Here is a 22,894-nt window from a genome sequence, read left to right as displayed (position 1 = left end):
TCTAATCTTGGAAACTCAATAAAGTTTACTGGTCAGTAATACTTCCACACATGGGCTCAAATTGCTGATTTGCTTGTGATTTGGGATATGGGTGCTCACAGCAGATGTGAGCTGTGGTTCTTGTTTTAGGTCAGTAATATTCACTGTGTGGATTGTCACAACTTTAAGAAGACAGCTTGGAATCAAGATGGCTGCTAGGGTGCAGACACACAGCTTGACAGGTCCTGTGCTTTTGCCAAAAAAACCCACCTAAAAAACCATCTAAAACCCCCTGGATCTTGACATCAACTTGTCTTTTTGTTTTTATACATTTTTATCTTCTGTGGAGTTCGACATGTCCAAGAAAGCTGGATAATTATACCACTTTCCCAGCCAAATGGAGTCAACATCTTTTGTTCACAAGATTCTTGGATTTTGGTCATGCTAGACCACCCCCAGGTAAACACGAACAATCAAATATACCACAACTGTCGCTGGAGATTCTGAAACTTGTTCTGATGCTACTTTTGGCTGGTGATATAGAACTAAATCCTGGACCTAATTCAAACATCAGTGATTTGGACTGGCTACAACTAATTAGCCTAGTTAGCCTATGGGCACAGCTATCTCTGCATTGCTTTCCACCTCAACTAACTGTGCTCCAACCACCGTCCCAGTTAGTAAGGCTACACCTGCAGCTAATAGTGTTTACCCCCCTGTTGTCCGGGCCTCCACTTCTGCTGTTTGGGTTACCACCTCAGCTGCTTGGGCCTCCTCCTCAGTTGCCTGGGTTTCTGCCTCAGCTGCCTGGGCCTCCATTTCAGCTGCCTGGGCCTCCATTTCAGCTGCCTGGGTTTCCACTGTGGTTGCCTGGGCCTCCACCTCAGCTTCCTGGGCCTACACCTCAGCTGCCTGGGCCTACACCTCAGCTGCTCAGACCTCCACCTCTGCTGCCTGGGCCTCCACCTCTGCTGCCTGGGCCTCCACCTAAGCTGCCTGGGCCTACATCTCAGCTAGCTGGGCTTCCACCTCAGCTGCTCGGGCCTCCGCCTCAGTTGCCTGGGTTTCTGCCTCAGCTGCCTGGGCTTCCATTTCAGCTGCCTGGGTTTCCACTGTGGTTGCCTGGGCCTCCACCTCAACTTCGTGGGCCTCCACCTCAGCTTCGTGGGCCTCCACCTCAGCTGCCTGGGCCTTCACCTCAGCTGCTCAGACCTCCACCTCAGCTGCCTGGGCCTACACCTCAGCTGCTCAGACCTCCACCTCAGCTGCTCAGACCTCCACCTCAGCTGCCTGGGCCTACATCTCAGCTAGCTGGGCTTCCACCTCGGCTGCCTGGGTCTCCAACTCGGCTGCCTGGGTCTCCACCTCGGCTGCCTGGGCTTCCACCTCGGCTGCTCGGACCTCCACCTCGGCTGCCTGGGTCTCCACCTCAAGTGCCTTGGCCCCAACGCGGCTGCCTGGGCCCCCATCTCGGCTGCCTGGGCCCCCACCTGCTGTACCCAAACTACAGTCTCTGGTAAAGGGTTTCTCATCATTAAATGCTCATAGCATTGTCAACAAAAGGACAAGAAATCCTGCTATTAAAAGTTACAGAGGAACAAAGATCTGCAAGACATTTAATCAGGCTAAAGTAATCTGGGACACTAAAAATAAACCAAAGGGGCTTCTATGTGGACACATTAACATTCGCAGTATGTTACCAAAGCATGAGCAACTGGAACATATTCTAAGCAATTCCAATATATCTATTTTGGGTATCTCTGAATCTTGGCTCAGAAGTTCTTCTCCTGAGTCTGCGGTTGTCTTTCCAGAGTACACAGTATTCAGAAGGGATAGAATTGGAACAAGAGGAGCAGGAATACTTGTGTATGTAAAAAAACACCTGGATTGCTCTTTACTTAGTTCACCAAGAGATATCGAAATAGAACATATTTCTGTTAAAATCACTCTTTCCCCAGAAATGTCATTTACGTTGATCTGTTTATATCGCCCTCCTTCCGCAAAGAATATTTTTTATGAACAACTACAGATATTACTTAAATATCATACTATAAATAATAAGTCTAATGAAATAATTGTAATGGGAGATTTTAATGTCAACTGGGACTGTGAAAAGGACAGAAAAACACTCAAGGACATAATGGAGACTTTAAACTTTACTCAACTCATTGAACAACCCACAAGAATAACGAGACACTCTAAAACTAAAATAGATCTGGTTTTCAGTAATAAGCCCGAGCGAATTATTAAATCTTATAATTTTATCTCTGGTATTTCAGACCACAATTTTATATTATTTTCTAGAAAACTTATAAAATCACGGGTTAAGAATCACTTTCAAAGTTCATCTAATAGGAGATCTTTTTATGAATTTATACCAAGAAGTCAGCGACAAAATGTAGCAGAAGCATTAGCATCAGTTAACTGGGAGCCTTTATTGTGTAGTGATGATCCACAATTCTGCAGTAGTCACTTCACTGACATTGTCAAGGATGTCATATCAACATACTCCATTAGAGGTCGACAAAAAATAAAGACAACATCTAATTTGCCCTGGTTAAACAAAGAGTGCAAGAATTTAATGAAAACAAGAGATCAATTACTAAAACAGTTCCTGAAAACAGGTCTAACTCTGGATAGACAGAGATTTACTTCAATGCGGAACAAAGTAACAAGAAGTTTGAGACAGGCCAAAGCAAATTTTTTTTATAAATATAATTGAAAGAGCCAAAGGTAATGGTAAAATTATCTGGCAACACTTAAATAAATTACTTGGCCGTCATTCAAACAAAAGTAAAAATACAATTGAACTTTATGTAAATAACTCTATTGTTAGAGAGCCTCTATCTATTGCCAGTAACTTAAACACTTTCTTTATTTCATCTGTTAAGGAGATCAGTCAGCGCTTTGACTCAGTCATATGCTCTGATAATGTGAATGATGTTGGTCAAAATTTGTTCACCATCACTCATATTTCAGACACTGAAGTTGCTAAACTAATTACAGGTTTAAAACAATCAAAAGCACTTGATGTATATGGTATTAACACAAATTTCCTAAAAGAACATATGGATTTGCTTGTACGTCCAACCACTCATGTTTTGAATATGTCTTTCGAACACTCCATTGTTCCAACAGATTGGAAAGTTGCTGCAGTTACACCAATTTTCAAAGCAGGTGTGAAGACTGACATGTCTAATTATCGCCCCATAAGCATACTCCCGGTCGTATCTAAAATAGCTGAGAAGTGGATGGTTAAACTCCTCACTGCTCACCTAGAAAACACCCAACCCTCATTATATCCATTGCAGTTTGGGTTTCGGGCACATCACTCCACAGATACTGCCCTGTGTATGCTAGTGGAGAACTTGAAGAGCTTGCTGGACAAGAGTCCCTATGTTGGAGCTGTATTTTTAGATCTGAAGAAGGCTTTCGACTCTGTAAACCATCAGATATTGTTGTCCAGATTGACTCAGTTTAATATCTCCAGTCAGGCTCTTCAGTGGTTTGCCTCATATCTCTCACACAGGAAACAGTGTGTGGTGTTGGATGGGGTTAAATCTCCATATTTAGACTGTGATACAGGGGTTCCTCAAGGATCTGTTCTTGGGCCCTTATTGTTCTCTCTTTTTATCAATAACTTACCTGAAGTCTGTCCAAATATATTTGCTCAAATGTATGCGGATGATGCAGTTATATATATACGCAAGCAAACAGTGTCCAGCAGGTGGCAAAAGATCTTACAGCTGCTTTAGCATTAATGAATAGCTGGCTGGAGGACTCATGCCTAATGTTGAACACCTCAAAAACTGTCTGTATGTATTTTTCCAAACGCCCCTTAAACTTGAAGCAGTCAAACATATTCCTGGATGGAGTAGAGCTTGATCTAGCACCAGAATTTAAATATCTTGGGGTCATTCTAGACCCAACATTATCCTTCAAGAGTCACATAAATAAAGTGTCCCAGGTACTTAAATTTAATAATCGAAATTTTAACCATATACGTAATAATTTAAATATGAAAGTTGCAAAAACGTATTTTTACTCAATGATCATCTCTCATATGGACTATTGTTTGACGTCCTGGTCACTTGCTTGTCCAACAACACTTAAAACTATTGAAAACATTTATAAAAGAAGTTTAAAAATACTTGACAAAAAACCAACTTCCCACCACCACTGTCATGTGTTAAAAAAACATAAATTACTGAACTTCAATAACTTAATGAAACTTAAAAGAGTCCGTTTAATATATAAAGTCTTACACTCCCTTGCTCCACCACCACTAAAGCAGTTCATTAGGCATAAAGAAAGCTCAGACAGGACCACTCGAGCTACAACCCGAGGAGACTTGTTTATACCTCACAGACGGACAGCATTTGGGCAGAATGTCCTCTCTGTCAAGGGTGGCCATCTGTGGAACAGTCTTCCTCAACCCATTAGAGAATGCTCGACTTTCAATTTGTTTAAGGCAAAGCTTAAAAACTGGTTATGGACAAATCAAGTGTGTGATCATGTATGAGTTGTATAGTTTTAATGTTTTATTTGGGAACAGAATGGTGTGTATGTGTAAGTTTGGTGATGGAGTTTTTATTATGAATGAATGATGAATTTTTATGAATTATTATGTCTATTTTTTTATGTTTAAGGACAACAGATGGAAATTAGCCTTTGGCTATAATCTGGCATGTTTACATTCATGTAATTTGTTTTTACATTTATGTTCATTAGCATGCACTGCCCTAAATAAATAAATAAATAAATAAATAAATAAACCACAAACTCTACCCCGCTTTCAGTGACTTGCTAAACCATGTGATACTGCCAAAGTGACAAAGAGGTTAGTAAGAAAGTGGTATACTATACTTTAAAATGTTGTTAAAATCATGACATATATATAGCTCAGTAATCATTTGTCAAGTTTTGTGATCATGTGGTATTTTGGAAACATAATAAAAAAGTCTGTTCTAATCTTTGACACATATCTTTCCCACTGTCTTGTATATAGTAATAACTGTTTGGCTGTACAAACCTTTCAAACAAAGAACAAAGATAGTCACAATGTAGAAAGTGCTAAATCTGGACTAATCTTACCATAAAACTTGTAAATGAAAATAAGTGTTTTCCTTTATATGCATTAGCTTGTGATTACTCATTGTTCTGTGATAATCTTGAATATCTGGTAACATTTAGAAACTAAAAACAATTGGTATGAGAGACTATTTGAGTTGCAAGTAATGCAGTGATCAGTACTTGCCACATGATGGGGCAAAACTTCTTTACAAGTAACCAAAAGCAACAGTGCAAAACTAAAGTGTTTTCTATTAGTCTAGATTATCCTTAATCCTGACATAGGCTTGTGTCTGCTATGCTGTACCTCAAGATATACCACCAGGTGTCATGGTAGTATCCATACAACTTTAGGCTTGATTTGAGATGGTGGCTCTCCAGATACAATGCAAGCAAGAGTGTATGATATACATGCTGTAAGTACTTGTTTATGTTACTTTTAGGAGTAATAAAGATTCAATGATTTTTTTATTGTCAATTTTCTACATTTACAGGACATACAGGAGAATCAAAATACTCTAGGTGATGTATAAAAATAAAACCTATGTACAGTAGTAGCAGTAGTACAAGATATGAATAAAATAAAAGTGACATGTACAAGAACATTAGTGCAAATGACCAACAGCAACAGGTATGACTAAAAGTGCCAACAGAGTTCAGTCCCCTGACAGCCTGGTGGATAAAGCTGTTCAGCAGTCTGTTGGACTGAGCCTAGATGTTGTTCTTCCCCCAAGGAAGATGAAGAGGGAAGGTGAAAGGTGGAAGTGGTCACCAGCAGTGTTGGTCAAGTTACTTGAAAAAAGTAATCAGTTACTAATTACTGATTACTTCCCCCCAAAAGTAATCCCGTTACTTTACTGATTAGCCTACTTATTTTCAAAAGTAATTAATTACTTAGTTACTTAGTTACTTTTTAAAAACACGATTTACAACCTGAATAGGTGATAAAGCGATAGATCTTTCAGCCCAATTCTACTTTTTCTGCATAATCCATCATACAAAATGTAATCAAATGGAAACGTCTCTTTTTAAAACTTTAAACTTTAAATCTTTTAACTTTATGCATCAAGCAAAAACTTAATTATATGCAACATTCTCTGACTGGAAGAAATTTGTTTAACATTTAAACCTATTTTCTGCACATTCCAGCACATAAAATAAAATATTTTTTCGTGTTTACACTCACTCTTTCAAATAGATGCAAGTAAAACACAGCAGAAAATAAATAAAATCAAAGACTAGCGGTCCTGTTGCTCTATTTTCACCTGTAAAGCAGGACTGGGGTAGGCGGAGGTTTACCCTGGTGCAGGTGTGCCACAGCGGTCAGTGGAAGAATCCGCGAGTTTCTCAGTGAATTTCACATTACGTCATAGTACACTCGGTGCTTGCTTGGAAGTTTAGGGGGTTTTTTGCTGTAAAAAGAAGTTTTCTTCCCACGCACAACGGACACTAATGTTTTTGTCACTTTTTATGGAATCAAACTCAAAATAAGGTCAGTACTTCCACGCTTTAAACGCTGCATGCTACACTCTGTCCCGCACTCCATATATTATGATCTGCACACAGCTGTTGCCACGAATGTTGCACACACTTACGTCACTGTCATGAGACATTCTCGCAAAAAATCACGGTTTTAGTAACGCAGTAACGCAGCGTTCCTACGTGAAAGTAACGGTAATCTAATTACCGTTTTTGCAATAGTAATCCCTTACATTACTCGTTACTTGAAATAAAGTAATCAGATTACAGTAACGCGTTACAAGTAACGCGTTACTGCCCATCTCTGGTCACCAGCGATGCTGATGGAATCTGAAGGTGAAGTCTGACCTTTTCCTTATATCTTGCAGGAATTAAAATGTCCATGAGGGAGGGCAGAGCGGCAGAAATGATAAGTACATTGTCCTGAAGCTTTGTAATGAAAACCTTTAACCAATAAGCCAAACCAATAGTTACAAGAGAACTTCCCACAACAGGCAGGGGCTATATTCAAATGTTGATGTTTTATGCTGATGTCAGCATTGTTAAGATGTTAGTCGAGTACAGTATTATCATCATCATTGTGTCATTGTAAAGCCATATAATGTTCTAAAAAATGTTTTAGAGAGGTTAAAAAAAGAAAGTGCTTATGACCCCAGTGACTAATATATTTTTCCCAGAAGTGTTTTAGAGTATTTGGGGAACCACTTACTTTTTACCTACCTAGTAATCCACATATAATGATTAAAAATGAATAAAAATAACATTTTATCAAAATGTGTAAACTGCAGGTTTTTTAATCAGTTTGGAAGATTAAAATCTATACTTAGATACTGACTTGGCCATTGAAATTATCTAATTTCTGTACCATGCAAAAATCTTTGCTTTCCATTACATCTATTGTTTTGTGATGAGTGATTGTTCTGGAATAATCTAACCTTTATGTAACCCGTAGAGGCAACTGTAAAAATACTAGTAATACAAGTAATACAGTGATCAGCACATGAAGGGTGTGATGATACACTGTAAAATGTAATTCTAGCTGTTTGTTATTTCAACATATTATTCTATATCAGTTTGACGATAGATGACTGAAGTTGTTGTTATAACATAGAATTACAAGTTAAAAACGTCCCAATTACACCAAAAAAAGCTAACTTGAAAACTCATGTCCAGCTAAATCAGCAACTTATGTGAACTTGACAATGTGGGTAAGTTGAGCACAGCAGGATTCAAAACTGCCTCACGTGACTGCTACCGAGGTGCATCATGGGGAATTGGCGGTTAACGACATGCTCACTTTACTTGGACGTTTTCTAATCGTCTTCTTTGGAATATGCTTTCAAGGTGAGTAACATTGGTTATAACTATAAGGAAAGAGAGCTACAAAAGTTGGAACATGTTTTGAATCTATGGCATGATGTGTGTTTTTCTCTTTTACCGAAATGTTTGCTTTAGCTAATGTAACTTTAGCCGACAAGGTCCAGCTTGTGTGTCATGACCAAACTTGACCTAATAAACTGACATATGGCCTTTTTTATGGGTTTAATGTGGCACTGACCAAATCACAAGTATTGTGCCGCTAGCTTTAAGGTTGTGCACTCAACCACTGTTGCGATATTAGCAAGCTAACTCAGCTAATTAATAAAGCTTATTTCATATTGTCTCTGTACTTGTAAATTTCTTTCAAGTTCACAGGCTGTTGTATTTTGGTGGAAGTTCATTTTGGCAATATTTCCAATAACTGGCTGGGTTCAAAAAGAACTTTTTGGCAGGACTCCGATGCTTGTTGTCATCTGTTTACCCCTATGTAATCACTTAAGTTGTTATTAACTGCTGCATGCTAAGCTGCAAGAGTGCACTGAGGACTGAGACAAAATATGGTCTACAAACCAGCATTATATTAGTTTTTATCAGATAGTCCTCCAGTGTGTTTAGTTTTTGCTTTAATTCTATTGTGCAGTTATTTGTTACCCTGAAATGCTTTATGCTTAACAACAGCTCACTATTTTGACTTATTTTTGAACTCTTGTGATCAGTATGACTAGATTGTGTGAGTTTCCATACTAAAAGAGCTGTAGTGATAAAATAATTGGCATCAGAGACACTGATTTTTGGCATGGTATACTGCAGAAGTTTTTTTTTTTTTGCATAATTTACCTTTTAATTAAACTGCATTCTCTGTATTGTAACAAAACTAATATTGTTTATATGTCAGAAAATTAGCAAACATGAATAAATGGCGAAAACAATATAACATATATTTTTATTTTACTTATTTTAGGTCTGTGAAGCCAAACTTGATGCTGGGGATTTATTTTTGTCAGTGGAGTCAAATGGTAAGTTACAATTTGTGCATTTTGTCATACTGGAAACACCTCAGATTATATTGTAATTTAATAGCTCTGTAGAACAAATGATATAAAGATTGTAGTGTCAGGGTACTTCTTAAGAAGTAATATGGCACTATTGATGATCACATGCAGGTGGCATAAACTAAATATTCAGATGTGTTACCAACAAATGATTCATTAACAAAAGCAATGGAGCAGACTGTTTAGGTTCTTGTGGTTGTAATAACATCCATAACTGCAGGTTTGTCATTAATTTATTTTCACAGGTCTAGATGATCACATCTGACTTTGTCATTTAAATGAGGTGGACTTGCAAACTTTGCGCTCTTTTGGGTAAATTGCTGTCCACTACATATACACAGAATGTGCACAGTATTTCAGATCTAAAAAGGGAGTATGTAATGGACTTGCTGGCTTTAATGTAAAAAGCCTGTTGTGTAACTTTAATGAGGCAGTTGGACTAAAACAGTATTGCTCATCAAGGTAAACATCTGAGGAATAAGGAAATTGTTACTTGTCCTTTTACTCAGTGTTCTTTTAATCGCACGTTTACTAAAGTTTTACATCACATAAGTCATTTTCACAATCATTCTACTTTAAAAGATTTCAAGACAGAGCTTATTGTTCTCTGAACTTCCTTGTTTGCTGAACGGCAGGTAAAGTGCATCTTTTTGTTTGTTTGCTTTTGTGTGTTTGTGTTTTCTCTAATGGGCCTCAGATGACTGTTTGCTTAAATTTGGGTCTCAAAGAATCTTTTTTTTTATTCTGCCTGTACTCTCCACCCCTCTTCTTCTATTGCTCAGGTTGAAGCAGAATTTGCCCGTCTTACATCTGTTGACCTGAAAGGGTTCCTTTTTGCTGTGCTTGACCATTATGGAGAGGTTCGTGGAGCTTTACAAAATCAAGAGCCGCATAGAAAGGCTAACTAGGCTCATAAGATGCTTCGGAGATGATGTAAGTGTTCAACTGCGAAATCTAATCCTTTGTTTAAGTTTTAGGTTATCCAGTTCAACTGATGAACTCATTGAAAGAAAGCTGATAAGTAAAGTCTGTCATCATATTTCACAACTGGACATTTAGTGTGGTAACTTTTACAGAATCTGTGTATATTGGTGGTAGGTTGGATATCATATTCTACTTGAATGTCCTGATAAGCCTGATTCAAAATCTCCAATGATAATCATATATTGATGGAATTATGCATCAAAAAGCTGTGAATTTGGAGCTGTCTACATGCTTCATAAACACTGTTTAAAAAGTGTTTTGGTTTTGTTTTTGACTTCTTTGACCAGAGCCCTACACAAAGGAAGAGGACAGAGGACCTCATTTTCTAAAGGAAGATCCCTCACACACTTTCAAGACTGTGAAGGTTAGCATTGTTTCTTTTAGTAAATTTAATAATGACAGCACCACAGTGGATTTTAAATGAAACATGTGGCATCTATGAAACAACAGATGCCACATGATAACATGTGTACTTTTTCCTCACCAAATGTATTATTACAAGATCTTTGACACTGGAGTTGGTCTGGGTTTCAGAGAAACTAACTGGCAAGCTAGCATTGATATTATTAGTGTCTTGTGTTTATTCATGTCTTCACCAGGGTCTTTGACATTTCGCTCCTGTACTGTTCACTTCAGCTTTACGTTTGATTTCTCACATTGTATATTGTAATGGCAGAGATATTAGGATATTTAAGGGCCTGAAGTGGCTGCTACAGCTGTGGGGGGCAATACTTTGGTGAAATGTCCTGGACCCTGGAAAAGAGACTGTGTAGACTGGGTAAGCAATTAAAGGTTACTGGCCGAGAGTCATTGGGCAGCTGGGTAAAGGTGGATGTTGATATTCAGTGCCAATTATGCAACCTGTTCAGCCATGTCTATATGCTCTTTTTTCATGCTGTTAATATAGGGGGAAAAATAAACTTTAATCAATAAACTGATTAAAGAAGCATTGTCTATGGAGCCACAATCTGATCCTGTAGTGTAGCTGCAGTTTGCACATTTCATGTATTCTCAGCCAGATTTGGTTTAGAGCACAGCCAATATTTAGCATACGTAGATTTAAATTCACACACTGGTGATGGCAAGCTACATTGTAGCCACAGCCGCCCTGGGGCGCACTGACAGAGGCGAGGCTGCCGGACACTGGCACCACCGGGCCCTCTGACCACCACCAGTAGGCAACAGGTGAAGTGTCTTGCCCAAGGACACAACGACTGAAACTGTCGGAGCCGGGGCTCGAACCGGCAACCTTCCAATTATAAGACGAACTGTCAACTCTTGAGTCGCGATTCAGTCATCCACCCATGTGTGTGAATGACTGAATGTGTAAAGCACTTTGGAGTCCTTAGGGGACTAGTAAAGCGCTATACAAATACAGGCCATTTACCATTTAAATTGAAAATTTTGTTTGAATTCTGCAATTGAAGACATGCTCAGTTATTTATGAACATGGTCTTTGTTTAAAGCAAGAAATGGATTTGTAACATGGGGGTGCATATCTCATTCTGAAAAAACTTTAACAACTAATAAGTGTTACCCAAAGCCAATCACCATCATCCAAAGCATCAGTATGGCTCTTCTTTGGAAAGACATGAATTCTTAAGCACAAGGGATATTGTGTAATTGTAATTGTGTAATTTTTTTTTTTTTTTTTGTCTTTGAACCCTTTTATAGCCGACAGGTATTGAAGACACGTTTTCTAAGAGGATGAAAGTTGGCATTGCGATGGTGAAAGAAGAAGACATCATTGATGTGTTGGTTGTCCTTGAGGCGGCAGTAATCCTGTCTAATCTGAGGAATGTCTCAAGTGCCATTTCCATGCTGATGGGCCTTCTTTTTGCCCTCAACATAGACTATCCAAAGGAACTTAAGGACATCTTTGAAGTCATTCAGAACATCCTAATGAACATTGGTGGAAGGCAGTGCATATCACTAGTGCATGGTCTAAGAAACAGACTCTTGCAGAAAGCCATGCAGAACTGTATTTGTATGTTCCTTAGTGTTAAGGACAGTTTTTATTTTACTGTTTGTTTTTTTATTCTTGCAAGTTCTCATTCTCACTTTTGTATGTCACTAAATGACTACACTTTACATTCCAGATTAGACAATTACTCATTTGTTCATGGTTTAAGAAACTTATGTGAACAACAATATAATGGTGGACTTTGCAGATGCTTATCTCATGCAAGTCAGTAGTTTTTCCTTTGTTTTGCAATTGAGCAGACTCAAACTGATGTATCTGAAATATCCATATTATCAAATGTTTCAGAAGCATGCACTCATTTTCAGAGATATTGGTTCTGTGGAATTTGTTGCAATTGTAAACGAAGACAAATACAAGAGTTTGATGTCTTACTTGTTATAAACTGATCTTTACTGTCACTTATCAAAGGTTTTGTACTATTTTAATATTTCAAGTTTTATGCTAACAGGTGTGACTGAGCACAATGAAGTTTAAAAATTTTGTAAATGTAAAGAATAACTTTTCTAAAATAGCAAGTGTCCCGTTGATACATTACATTAATGCAGACTTTATGTTGTTACTTCACAAGAATCACTACTGCTCCGAGAGTATTGGTCAGAATTTAATCTTCACCCAAACTGGGCTCAAGACCAAGTTCAAATTTATTGTTTCACAGGGAGCAGCCTTTGAGTTTTGATGGATTGTGAGCCTGATGAGCTACGCCACTGATTTTTCTGTTTCTCAGATGACTAAGATGGCACAATAAATGGTGAATGTTGGGTGCTCATGAGTAATTGTCTTGTCATGTTCTTAAAACAAACTTTCTGTATGAAATGATCAGATAGACTTTAATGGAATCTGTGGGTTTTATTTTTTTTCTGTAAACAACAGAAAATTTAAAGGAATGTAGATATTTAAACCTGAGATCTAAGATAAACCTAACAGGTAGTTTTGCTGAAATGGATGTTAGAAAGCTAAAAAACAAAACAAAACTTAAGATGTTTAATACACATTTTTCTTTACATCCAGTCAATCAACTCTGATAATTAAAATGAAACTGATTTACAAGTTCACTCAGCTACCTTAAGGAGCTCAGTTAATTAATAAACTTAAATCAACTTAGCTAACAGATTATGTTAGTTAAGCTAAAATAGATTCCTAAGTTAAAAGAACTACTAAAGTATTTGAATTAACTAAAAAACCCAAGTCAACTGAACTAGGACAAGAGTTTAAACAATAGATTATTTTAATTTAGCTGAAAGGGTTTTCCCAAGTAAAGATGACAATTAAAGGAGTTGAACTGACTAACAAATCTCAGTCAACTAAACTAAGATGAAAGTTTAGACAACATGTGATTTTTCATTAAGATAACAATTGGTTGTGTTATAAGAACAAACTCTATTTCTTGACTTAACTTAAAATTTTAAGGCAGCCCTTTACCTCATATTTTTAAGTTGAAACAACAAGTTATATTTTACAGTGTAGGCTGGAGCCCAGCTGTCTTAGGGTGAGAGCACTCACATTTACTCCCACATTTACACCTATGGGCAATTTACTGTTTCCAATTAACCTAACCCAACCCCACTAAGTGAATGTCTTTGTCATCACATCTATTTTCTTTTCTTTGTAAATACTAGGTTGCTACACAGCAATTCAAATCATAAAAATGCGTCACCCTCAACAAGAGTGCTGTCATAGAGTAATAAAAAAAGTAACATAGATTTTACCCCATAGTTGGTGCGCAGATATGACTTTATTTACCAGAATAATGTTAGTTGTCAATAAAGTTAAAATATAGTTGTTACTGTGTTTACTGCTTTACTGTCCACTGCCCTATTATAAATGTGACTTTTTATGGTGCTGTAGTTGGATGGTAAGTAAGGGAAATTTAGAAGCAGAAATATAAGTAAAATACATGGGAAATGGGAATATAATTTGTCCGAAAATAACAACAAAGGAGCACAGAGGTTCATTATGGTGAGTTATTCGTGTTACATATTTTTAGAGTCATTTGAAACAATGGTTTAAATGACAGCTGACAGCTTTCTGTCATTTGCATTGAACTGTATTTGATTTAGGAATCATTTTTAATTTACAGAAAAAGATATTTTTTGGCCTTTGACCTGTAATGTTTTGTTCTCTTGAAGTGTTTGGAAGCCACAGCTGTGATTCTCTCTGAGGTGGAGCTGGAGCCTCTTCCTCCTTCTCGTCGAACCACCTGTAAGTCATCAGTCTCATCAACTGTTGTGCAAAAGGACCAGCACTGCCATCCAGACCTCGCCAGATTATCATCTTGCTCAGTATGGTTAACAGGCCAGTTTGCTTTTGCCTTTTCATGCTACTCATTCAGTGGGCTAACATTACATCTCTGTGCCTCCAGTGTGTATCCTGACAGTATAAGCCATTTTCTACAACAATGCCCTTAACTCAGTCGGCTTCCTCAGAGCACTTTCACACTCACCTGTCTGCCCGCCCTTTGTTGGCTCCCATCGCTTACCTTACTTGTCTAGTTAACCTGAGAGGGACACACAGCCATACCTATACTTTTCTTTAGAATGGACTCTGATGTCTTTTTCGACATGTCAGTGAGAATTTAAAATAGTTAGTGGTTATATGTATGTGTGTCTTATTTCCCCCTTTTTCTTTTTAAGTAGAGTCAGAGACCTTTAAGTGCAATCTCTAAATCATGTAGAGGTGATGTAGGAATGGATCCAAAAGTTTGCAGAATGAAGATGAAATGCCTTTCAGCTCAAGATGAGCAGATGTGGAATTTCATGAAAATGACAGAGAGGTCATTTTTATAGTAGATATTGCTCCTCTTTTAAACCATCTGTCTTCTTGGTCCAAAATCCGAACATTGCATCCTTGAAAGAGGGAGTATTATAGTTTAGGTGCAGATGCAGAGCTGAGTCTTGTCTTGCTGGTGGCTCTTCTGTGTTGTGCCATACGTTTATGTGGCTGTTTTGATTTCTCCACTGCACAGTAGTACACTATGTTGCGGTACACTATTGTTTGGGAGTTTGATCCTTGGGATGGACCACTCTTTGTCTCATGGTGTGTCTGGGTCTGAAGTGCACTGGGATGTCATGCTTGGAGAAAGTTTTCTCTGTCAAACCTGCTACTTAAGGAATGACATTTTGTTTCTCCCTAGTTTCACATATTTTCAGAGCTTTCTTCATGTGTGTGTGTGTGTGTGTGTGTGTGTGTGTGTGTGTGTGTGTTTTTCCTTTCTGTCTTATGGCAGAGTGCCAAGAGAGGAACTGTGGTACTGGATGAGGAAGTCAGAAGTATGTGAGGGTGGTGCAGGAGATGTAAGAGAACAGCAAAACAGTGATAACGTGTGCAGTAGGAGTGACAAATGAGTTTAATGTGGGGGTGGGATTATATCTCTGACCTCATTTTTGTTTGCAGTAATGATGAACAGATTAGGCAGGGGTCTATGTGGACTTTGATGTTCAGGTGCATGAGGGTCGATGAGTTTAAATACATGGAGTCAACCAAAGCACTGGACAGTACATGAGTGGCGAAGTGACTGCAGGCAGGCTGGAGTGGGTGGAGACGAGTGTCAAGCATGATTTGTGTCAGGTTAAAAGTACAAGTTGGTAGTGAGATAGTTCATTGGTGGCACTGACAAAAAGACAGGCGACTGAGCTAATGGTAGCAAAGCTAAAGAATTTTCATGGGGAGTGAACAGGATGAACAAGATTAGAACATATAAAAGGTGTAAGTTTGAGATGCTTTGGATGAGGGATGCTGGATACACTGGACAACGGACTTTGAATATGGAGCTGCCAGGTAGGGATACTGTAAGGACAGGGATGAATAATAATTCCTGTTATATTCTTGACATGGATGAAAAATTCAGTACATAGATTTTTTTTGACACTTTGATTTTCAACAAACAAATCCTTCTCACAGTGTTCCATTTACTATCTGTTTTATAATACCATTAAAAACTCTGTTCACCTTTACATCAAACGTGTGAACTAGAATTAGTGTTATCATTCCATGCATTTGTTTGTATTAGAAGTTGTTTCATTGTTTAAAATGCTGGTATGAGAAAAGATTGAGTCACTAAGTAATGCAGTGATCAGCACTTGCCACATGATGGGGCCAATGCTTTTCACAAGTAACTAGAAACAATAAAATACAGACCATATGTTCTGTATGATATTATGGGCAATAAATGTATGCACAATTGCACTATCTGCAATTATATGTGAAAAGCTGTATATGCGTAACTCAGTCCATTTGGAAGTAATTAGATTTGTCACACTCTGAACAATGCTCAATGTTCTCATGTGTATGAGTCTTCAAATACATATTTAAAATTTGTTTATATTAAGAATTTAGTAAATTTGTAAAAATTAATGAAATTCACCATCAGTGCTGAAAGGTATATAAAGGTATATAGGGTGTTTAGATAAATATGCCCCTAGCCAGAAAAACATCTTTTTCAGCAAATGTGTTGTATATTTCAACAAGTGATCAATCAAGATATTAAAGAATTTAATTCTTATTATTTCTGTCTTTGTTTAATTTTGAGTTTTGGCTTGTATCTGTAATTATCCATATTTTGATCTATTGACCTGTAAATAACTATATTTTAAGGAGAAACGTAAAACCATGATTGTAAAATAAAGCTGCTCCATGTAGTTGTTTATTTTGCACAAATTTGTGAATGTAAAATTCAAATGTGTGTCATTTTCAGTTTTTCTCTCTTTAGTTAAGGTGCAGTACACACAAAATTTGCCTCATTTAAACAGAAAAAAAGTAAGATGTAAAGTAAGTGTAATTCTTCTCAGATCTTATTGCTAACAATTAAATTATAAATAATGCCAGATGTAAGATGAACTAACCAAAACAGTTTACAGAACGTAAAGTAGAAGAACAGAGCTCTTAGTAAGAATAGAGTTCTTAGTAAACTGGGTTTGAATATAACTGCTTCCGCTCTTATCATAAGAGAAGGCAAACAGCAAGGAAGACCATAAAACCAACCGTGCCAGTGAAAAATCAGTCACTGAGTCTTACACAGCAGCAAACAATACATGACCGACTTTTAAATGTGGTGAGTGACAGCTTGAAATTTGAATCTATGTGATAATTAATTTGGCATTGCGGATCAATGATTCATATATGCTATTTCACTTTGATTGCCCACATCATTTTTAATGTATTATGATTATTATTATTATGATTATTATTATTATTACTACTATTGTGTTATTATTATTTTTTTACGAAATTCACTTTTTAACCTAGCCTCACAATTACTTGAGTAAAATTGGCTAAACAGAACCTTTTAACCTAATTATACATTTTCTTCTAGCATTAAAAGTGATATGTTATTATAATCAAATTTTTACTGCTGTGTTATAGAAACAATGATTTCCTTCTACATGAGTATTGCAGTTCTGGCAACAACGGCTTTGGCAAAAGGTATTCACTGTAAAGTAAGATATTTTACCTGGGTTTCAATAAAGACACACTGAATGAGAGTGAGGCAGAAGGCAATCATTCGCATTAATAAAAATAAAATTTAAAAAATCAACTTTTAAAAATATAAATTACAGTAAAGATAGAAATCATCTTGGAGAAACTTTAATCTTAAATTTAAATGGATTTGGGTTTTTTTTATATATATATATATCTAAAAAATGAATGATGGATGTATCTCACCCCGTGGCACTTGAGATAGGCTCCTGTCCCCCCCCGCTACCCTGAATTATACAAGCCAAAGAAAATGGATGGGATGGACAGTACATTAATATAATAAATAATGTTTTCCAGTCGGTGTAAATGTTTTAAAAATGTGTTTCTTTTTTGTTGCTTTTAGATTCAATTGTATGCCATTTTTCAGAATCTCCTGGAAACCGTCATTATTTCGGAGCTGCAGGACAGCTGCTAATTTTTCATCTGCCATTCAAAGCTAACTCTTCACTTTTAATCATGAAGGACGACAAACACAGGATTTTAACCACAACTCATCAGGGGAAAATAAAATTAAATGAGGAACTTGCAGATCAGTCACAAAGCATAAACAACGGAACACTTAAGTTAGGTAAAGCTATGAAGAAACACTCAGGATATTACGTGTTGGAGGAATTCGATCCTTATGGAAGATTGCTGAAAAATGTGAAAGTGTATTTAAAAGTACACGGTAAGTTTATTATTTATTTATTTATTTGCTTGTTTATTTTTTTAAATCAAGATTTTGTTCAATCTCAGGCTTTTTTTTTAGGTTATGCTATTAACAAAACACTGAATGCACAAATTGTAAAAAAGGTCAAAAAGTATGATGGTGAATGACTTAAGATAAATAAATGTCAGAAATGAAACTTAATGATGTCTAAGCTTCAATTTTTTATCAACAACTACAGCTGCGTACTTGCAGTTACTACTGAAGAATAATTTTAAAAATAACTAATTATTAGGTTAAAAATATTTATTTTGTTGTTTTAGAAGATACTGAAAACATCCATTAACAATGTACTGTGAATTAATATTTAAACAGAAAAGTGGAAAGTTGAATAAAAATTCAAGAAAAAGATACACTGACAAAACAGGATTCATGATTACATTATAATTTTCATCTTAGATTTTCAACTAGTATGACAAAACAAATTAATACTTTTAAATTTTAACAGGATTTAATAACAATGTAGTTAGCTATGAGACAACTTAAATTATTAAATAATTCTCATTGTTTTTCTGATTAAAAAAAAAAAAAGAATAGCTCCTCTGGAACTTGTTTTATTTATTTATTTATTTGGCATCTTTTATATGAATCTTTCAGCTCCAGTGTCAAAGCCAGCACTGTCTCAAACATGCTGGGCACCAGAACAGATGAATGTCAGCTGCTTCTCTGAGGGAGATGAAATACAATTAATTTTGACTCTGGACGATCGCGTTCTGATACAAAGCAAAGACCAATCCCTGAGCAACTGGACAGCTGAGAAATCCATTGTTTCAAAGGTTACCATCAGCTTGCATGGGAAGCTGACAGGAAACCTTATGTGTCGAGTTTGGAACAATGTCAGCAGAGATGAAACAACTATTCACCTGGTAGCCTGCAAAGGTAGTATATTTGGTTAACAGATTAATAAATAATTCTGACATATCACTACACACTTTCTTTTCAAGGAATTTAAACAGGTTAAATTAAAGTATTAAAGCGAATTAAATTAAACAGTTTAGCTTTAAACCAATAAATCATGATATTCAATATTATTATATTTGACATTTGCTTTTGCGTTCTAGGTTCTGTTACAACTTTGACAGTGGCTGTGATCGCAAATGTCATCATGCTCTTTGTCATTGTGATTTTGAGTATGATTATAAAAAAGTTTTGCAAAAAAAGAAGACCCGCAAAGGCCAATGAGGGTAAGTAAAGTAAAATAAAGAAAAGATAAAATAGGAAATATAGTCAGGAAAAAGGATTATTTAAAGAACAGTTTCCTTCAAAATAAAATACACTCCTTTTGTTTGCTTTTCTCCCACAGGTAATTTGGATACTGAAATTATCTACACAGATGTTAGAGTGATAAGAAAGGCCAATTGAAACTGCTTTTTCTGTATTGAAACTCAGTGCAGAAAAATCAACATCGTAAAAGTTCCAGCACTGAACTTGATCCTTAGGTGGACAAGCAGCTATTAAGACAGATGGATGGATCAATAAATACATACTAAATAATGTTATATGACTGTTCTAACCTGGGTTGTTTTTTTTTCTTGTTTTTTTTTTTGCTTTAATGTTGAATTTTGCTTTGTAGTTGATTAAAGAAAAGTTCAAACTTTAGCAACCACACACACACACACACACACACACACAGAAGATCACTTTTTAAATCACAATATAATTGATATTAGGGTGAAGATTATAGCACTTGAGAGTTTTTGAGATTAATGTTGAATTGTGCAGCTATATCACATTTTTTACTAAACCTGCATTTGAATCTTTGAAAGTATTTTAGAAATTTGTACTTGGAAAAGGGAGAAAATAATTTTCTTTACACTAGATCCTGGTTTCTAATTCAATTGCCATTAAAAATGAAGTATGAAGTGCTACTATATGTAATGATTCTTGAGGAGTCTCCAATTTTGTTATTTTACTGCATTTTCCTGTAGTTCTTTTCTTTTTCTTTACTGTAGTCACCAGACTTGTACATTGCACTGTTTTCAACCTAAAAGTCAGTGCAAATTACTAAACTCCTCAGTGACAGCAATACTTCTGAATGCTACTTCCCGCCACTTAAGGAACTTAAATGCTAAATACTCTGTATATGTGGCCACATCTCATTCTCTTTAATTCTGTCAATGTATCTCTTTGCTGTATTCCATCTTTGTCAATGAAAATAAACATCCCAGTTTGTTTGGCTAAGTTAGAATGGAACAGGTTGTGGTTTGAACACACTCTGGCACGCTTGGTTTTCATGTCTTATGTGAAATTTCCTGTTCTTTCTTTAAAAGAAAAACTTTGGTAATACTGACTATGTTGCCGAGTGTACCACGGAGTGCATCAAAGAAAAAAAACAGATCTAAGATGTTATGTCCACCGCATTTCTGAGAAGCACATTACAGGAAAGACTTCTTACTGCATGGCAGACAGCTGATGCTTTGTTGTTATATTTTCAGGATTTTGTTATCAGTATTAGTAGAATAATAAATATATAACATTTTTATATGATGTTTTTAAAACACAATTTACACTTCATGATGTTACTCTCAGTGTAAAAGTCTGCAAAGCAACAAGTTAAAAGATACAATAAGTTTATGTTCTCATTTTAATTAGTAATCCCCAAATGCAGATGTAGTTTAAGAAACTGGAAAATGTACTGCAGTCGTACCGTTATGTATAATATATTGTTTGTTGGACAAAGATATAATTTTTGGGGGTTTGATTCTGTACATTCTGACTCTTATATATTGTTCATATTCTATGCTGTCACAGTATGGGCCAAGTCATTTTTACACGGTTCAACACTGGCTTAATAATAAATGTCTATACCAAAGTTTAAATCACAGATCTGTTTAGAAAGTTCAAATAACCTTTCTGACATTAACAAATCAATGGTTATGCATTAATTTTTTTTTCGAGAGCAAGAAGAGTGCATTTGTAAGGTTTTAAAATATGAGTTTTTTGAGAAAAAAAAAAATCATCCACTATCACATACAATGCTGTGAGCGTTTGGGGTGAAAATGTGAGTTAAAAAGGTGACTGAAGAAGAAACATTCAGCACATCATGAGAATCCCCCAGCAGCCTAGACCTATGGCAGTTAGCAGTTCAGAATACTCAGCCTTCGTGGAGTTCTTGGGAGGGGTGCTCAAGGGTGCTGCACCTGGAGACTCCTACTGGGGGACTTCAATGCTCACGTGGACAACGACAGTGAGACCTGGAGAGGCATGATTAGGACCACCTGATCCGAACCCGAATGGCAGGGGTCCCCAATCCCAGTCCACGAGGGCCGGTGTCCCTGCAGGTTTTAGATGTGTCCTTGATCCATCACAGCTGATTTAAATGGATAAATTATCTTCTCAACATGTCTTGCAGTTCTCCAGAGGCCTGGTGTTAAGAGATTTTGTTTAATGTTTTATTAAATAACATGCTTTCCCTAAATAGGTTTGCGAATGTACAATGATGTTCATATATTTTATACTACATGTATCTTGTCACTACACATGCACGTGAGCCTTGCTGACTTCTAAGAAAATGACTGGCATAAGGAGGTTGCCACAGGAAACCTCACCTTTGCTGAGTTAGCTGAGTCTGCCGTTGGGAACAGGAACCAACTGGCTTCTGTCTCCTTTAAGATAGGCTTGACCAGTTCCTTACTGACAGTTGAACGTATATGTTTTATGCTTTGTAAGGAGTGGTATGTTATCTCTTCCTACATGTGTCTGTGACGAAAACATGCTTGAGTATAAATAAAGCTGACTGCAAAGCCTCGGGGTGAGTATCACCCGATTACTCACCCGTGCGCACGTAGTTCTCTGAACAAAACTCTGACTGTTTTGTATTCCTTCAATGTGTTTTATAATGTCTTACCACTGACATTTAATTGGTCCTTCGAGCCGGATTGTTGATTGATATTTTATATCATCTAACTATTCACAGACGGAGCCGCCGGATCCTGACGTCGTGACTACCTGCACTGTAAACCACCGCTTCCAGCGAAGCGAGGAAAAGCCCAGAGTCGTAAATTCGCCTATTGGCCAGTGTCTTATACAGGTCCACGACGACAGGACTCGGTGACGCCGGAAAAAGAACACAGCGCAACATTGAAGGTGAATATAAAGCAGCCAGAAACACTTTGCGTTGAATAATCGATTTTTAGGCTGACACTGCTCAAAGTAGAAGGGTCCTGTGTGGACCAAAAGGACAGACGTGTCCTATTGTAAAACGTCCTGTGTGGACCGGGTCCTGTGTGGACCCGCACGTAAACGCTCGCCTGTGTAAGACGGACTAAGTCGCCCGGTGTGGGCCCAGTCCGCAACAAAAAGAGAGGTTGGTAGCTCGTGGTTTCATTTCACTCCGGGAGTGAAAGGTAATGAGAGTGTCAAATAAAAATAGGATTTTTGTTTTTTTAAAGCGCGCTGAATGTTTGTTGAGGAGTAAGTGCTTCATTGAATAGGAACTCTAGGCTCCTGCACTACTCCTAGTGTTTTCCTGTGAGTACTGAATGGTGAGGAAGAGAAAGGTTGCGCATCAACGCATAAAAATTAAGTCCGCCCTGAATTTAGTTCAGGGTAGAAGGCTGACTTAATAAACCTCCTCTGACTCTAGTGCCAGAATGTCTCACAGTGTGTGTGTTGGCAGTATTAATAAATAAATAAAAATAGTATTAATAAATCAATAAAATAGTATTAAGGAAAAAATAAAAAAAACAAATATAAATATTGCATCGACTAAATAAAATTAGAAATGGGCAACAAATCCACAAAACCCGAATTAACACCCGACGAACAGTGGATGGAGAAAAAACACCCAGGTGCAGGTCAAATAAGTGCAGATAGATGGAGAAACCCCAAAAACAAAACTAATTGCAG

General features: G+C 36.9%; 1 protein-coding gene across 1 annotated transcript; it reads left to right on the top strand.

Annotated features, from left to right (window-relative positions):
- Positions 1-13,329: 13,329 nt before the first annotated feature.
- Positions 13,330-20,810, top strand: LOC106098359 (uncharacterized). Its single transcript, XM_025910782.1, has 6 exons — positions 13,330-13,354; positions 13,995-15,642; positions 17,684-18,007; positions 18,644-18,925; positions 19,108-19,230; positions 19,350-20,810. Exons 2-6 carry the CDS (start codon positions 15,543-15,545, stop codon positions 19,406-19,408), a joined length of 888 nt encoding a protein of 295 aa, XP_025766567.1. The 5' UTR covers positions 13,330-13,354; positions 13,995-15,542; the 3' UTR covers positions 19,409-20,810.
- Positions 20,811-22,894: the final 2,084 nt, after the last annotated feature.

Source organism: Oreochromis niloticus, linkage group LG10, assembly GCF_001858045.2.
Source record: "Oreochromis niloticus isolate F11D_XX linkage group LG10, O_niloticus_UMD_NMBU, whole genome shotgun sequence".
In the NCBI taxonomy this organism is placed as follows: Eukaryota; Metazoa; Chordata; class Actinopteri; order Cichliformes; family Cichlidae; genus Oreochromis; species Oreochromis niloticus.
This window is presented reverse-complemented; position numbering and strand designations above follow the sequence as displayed.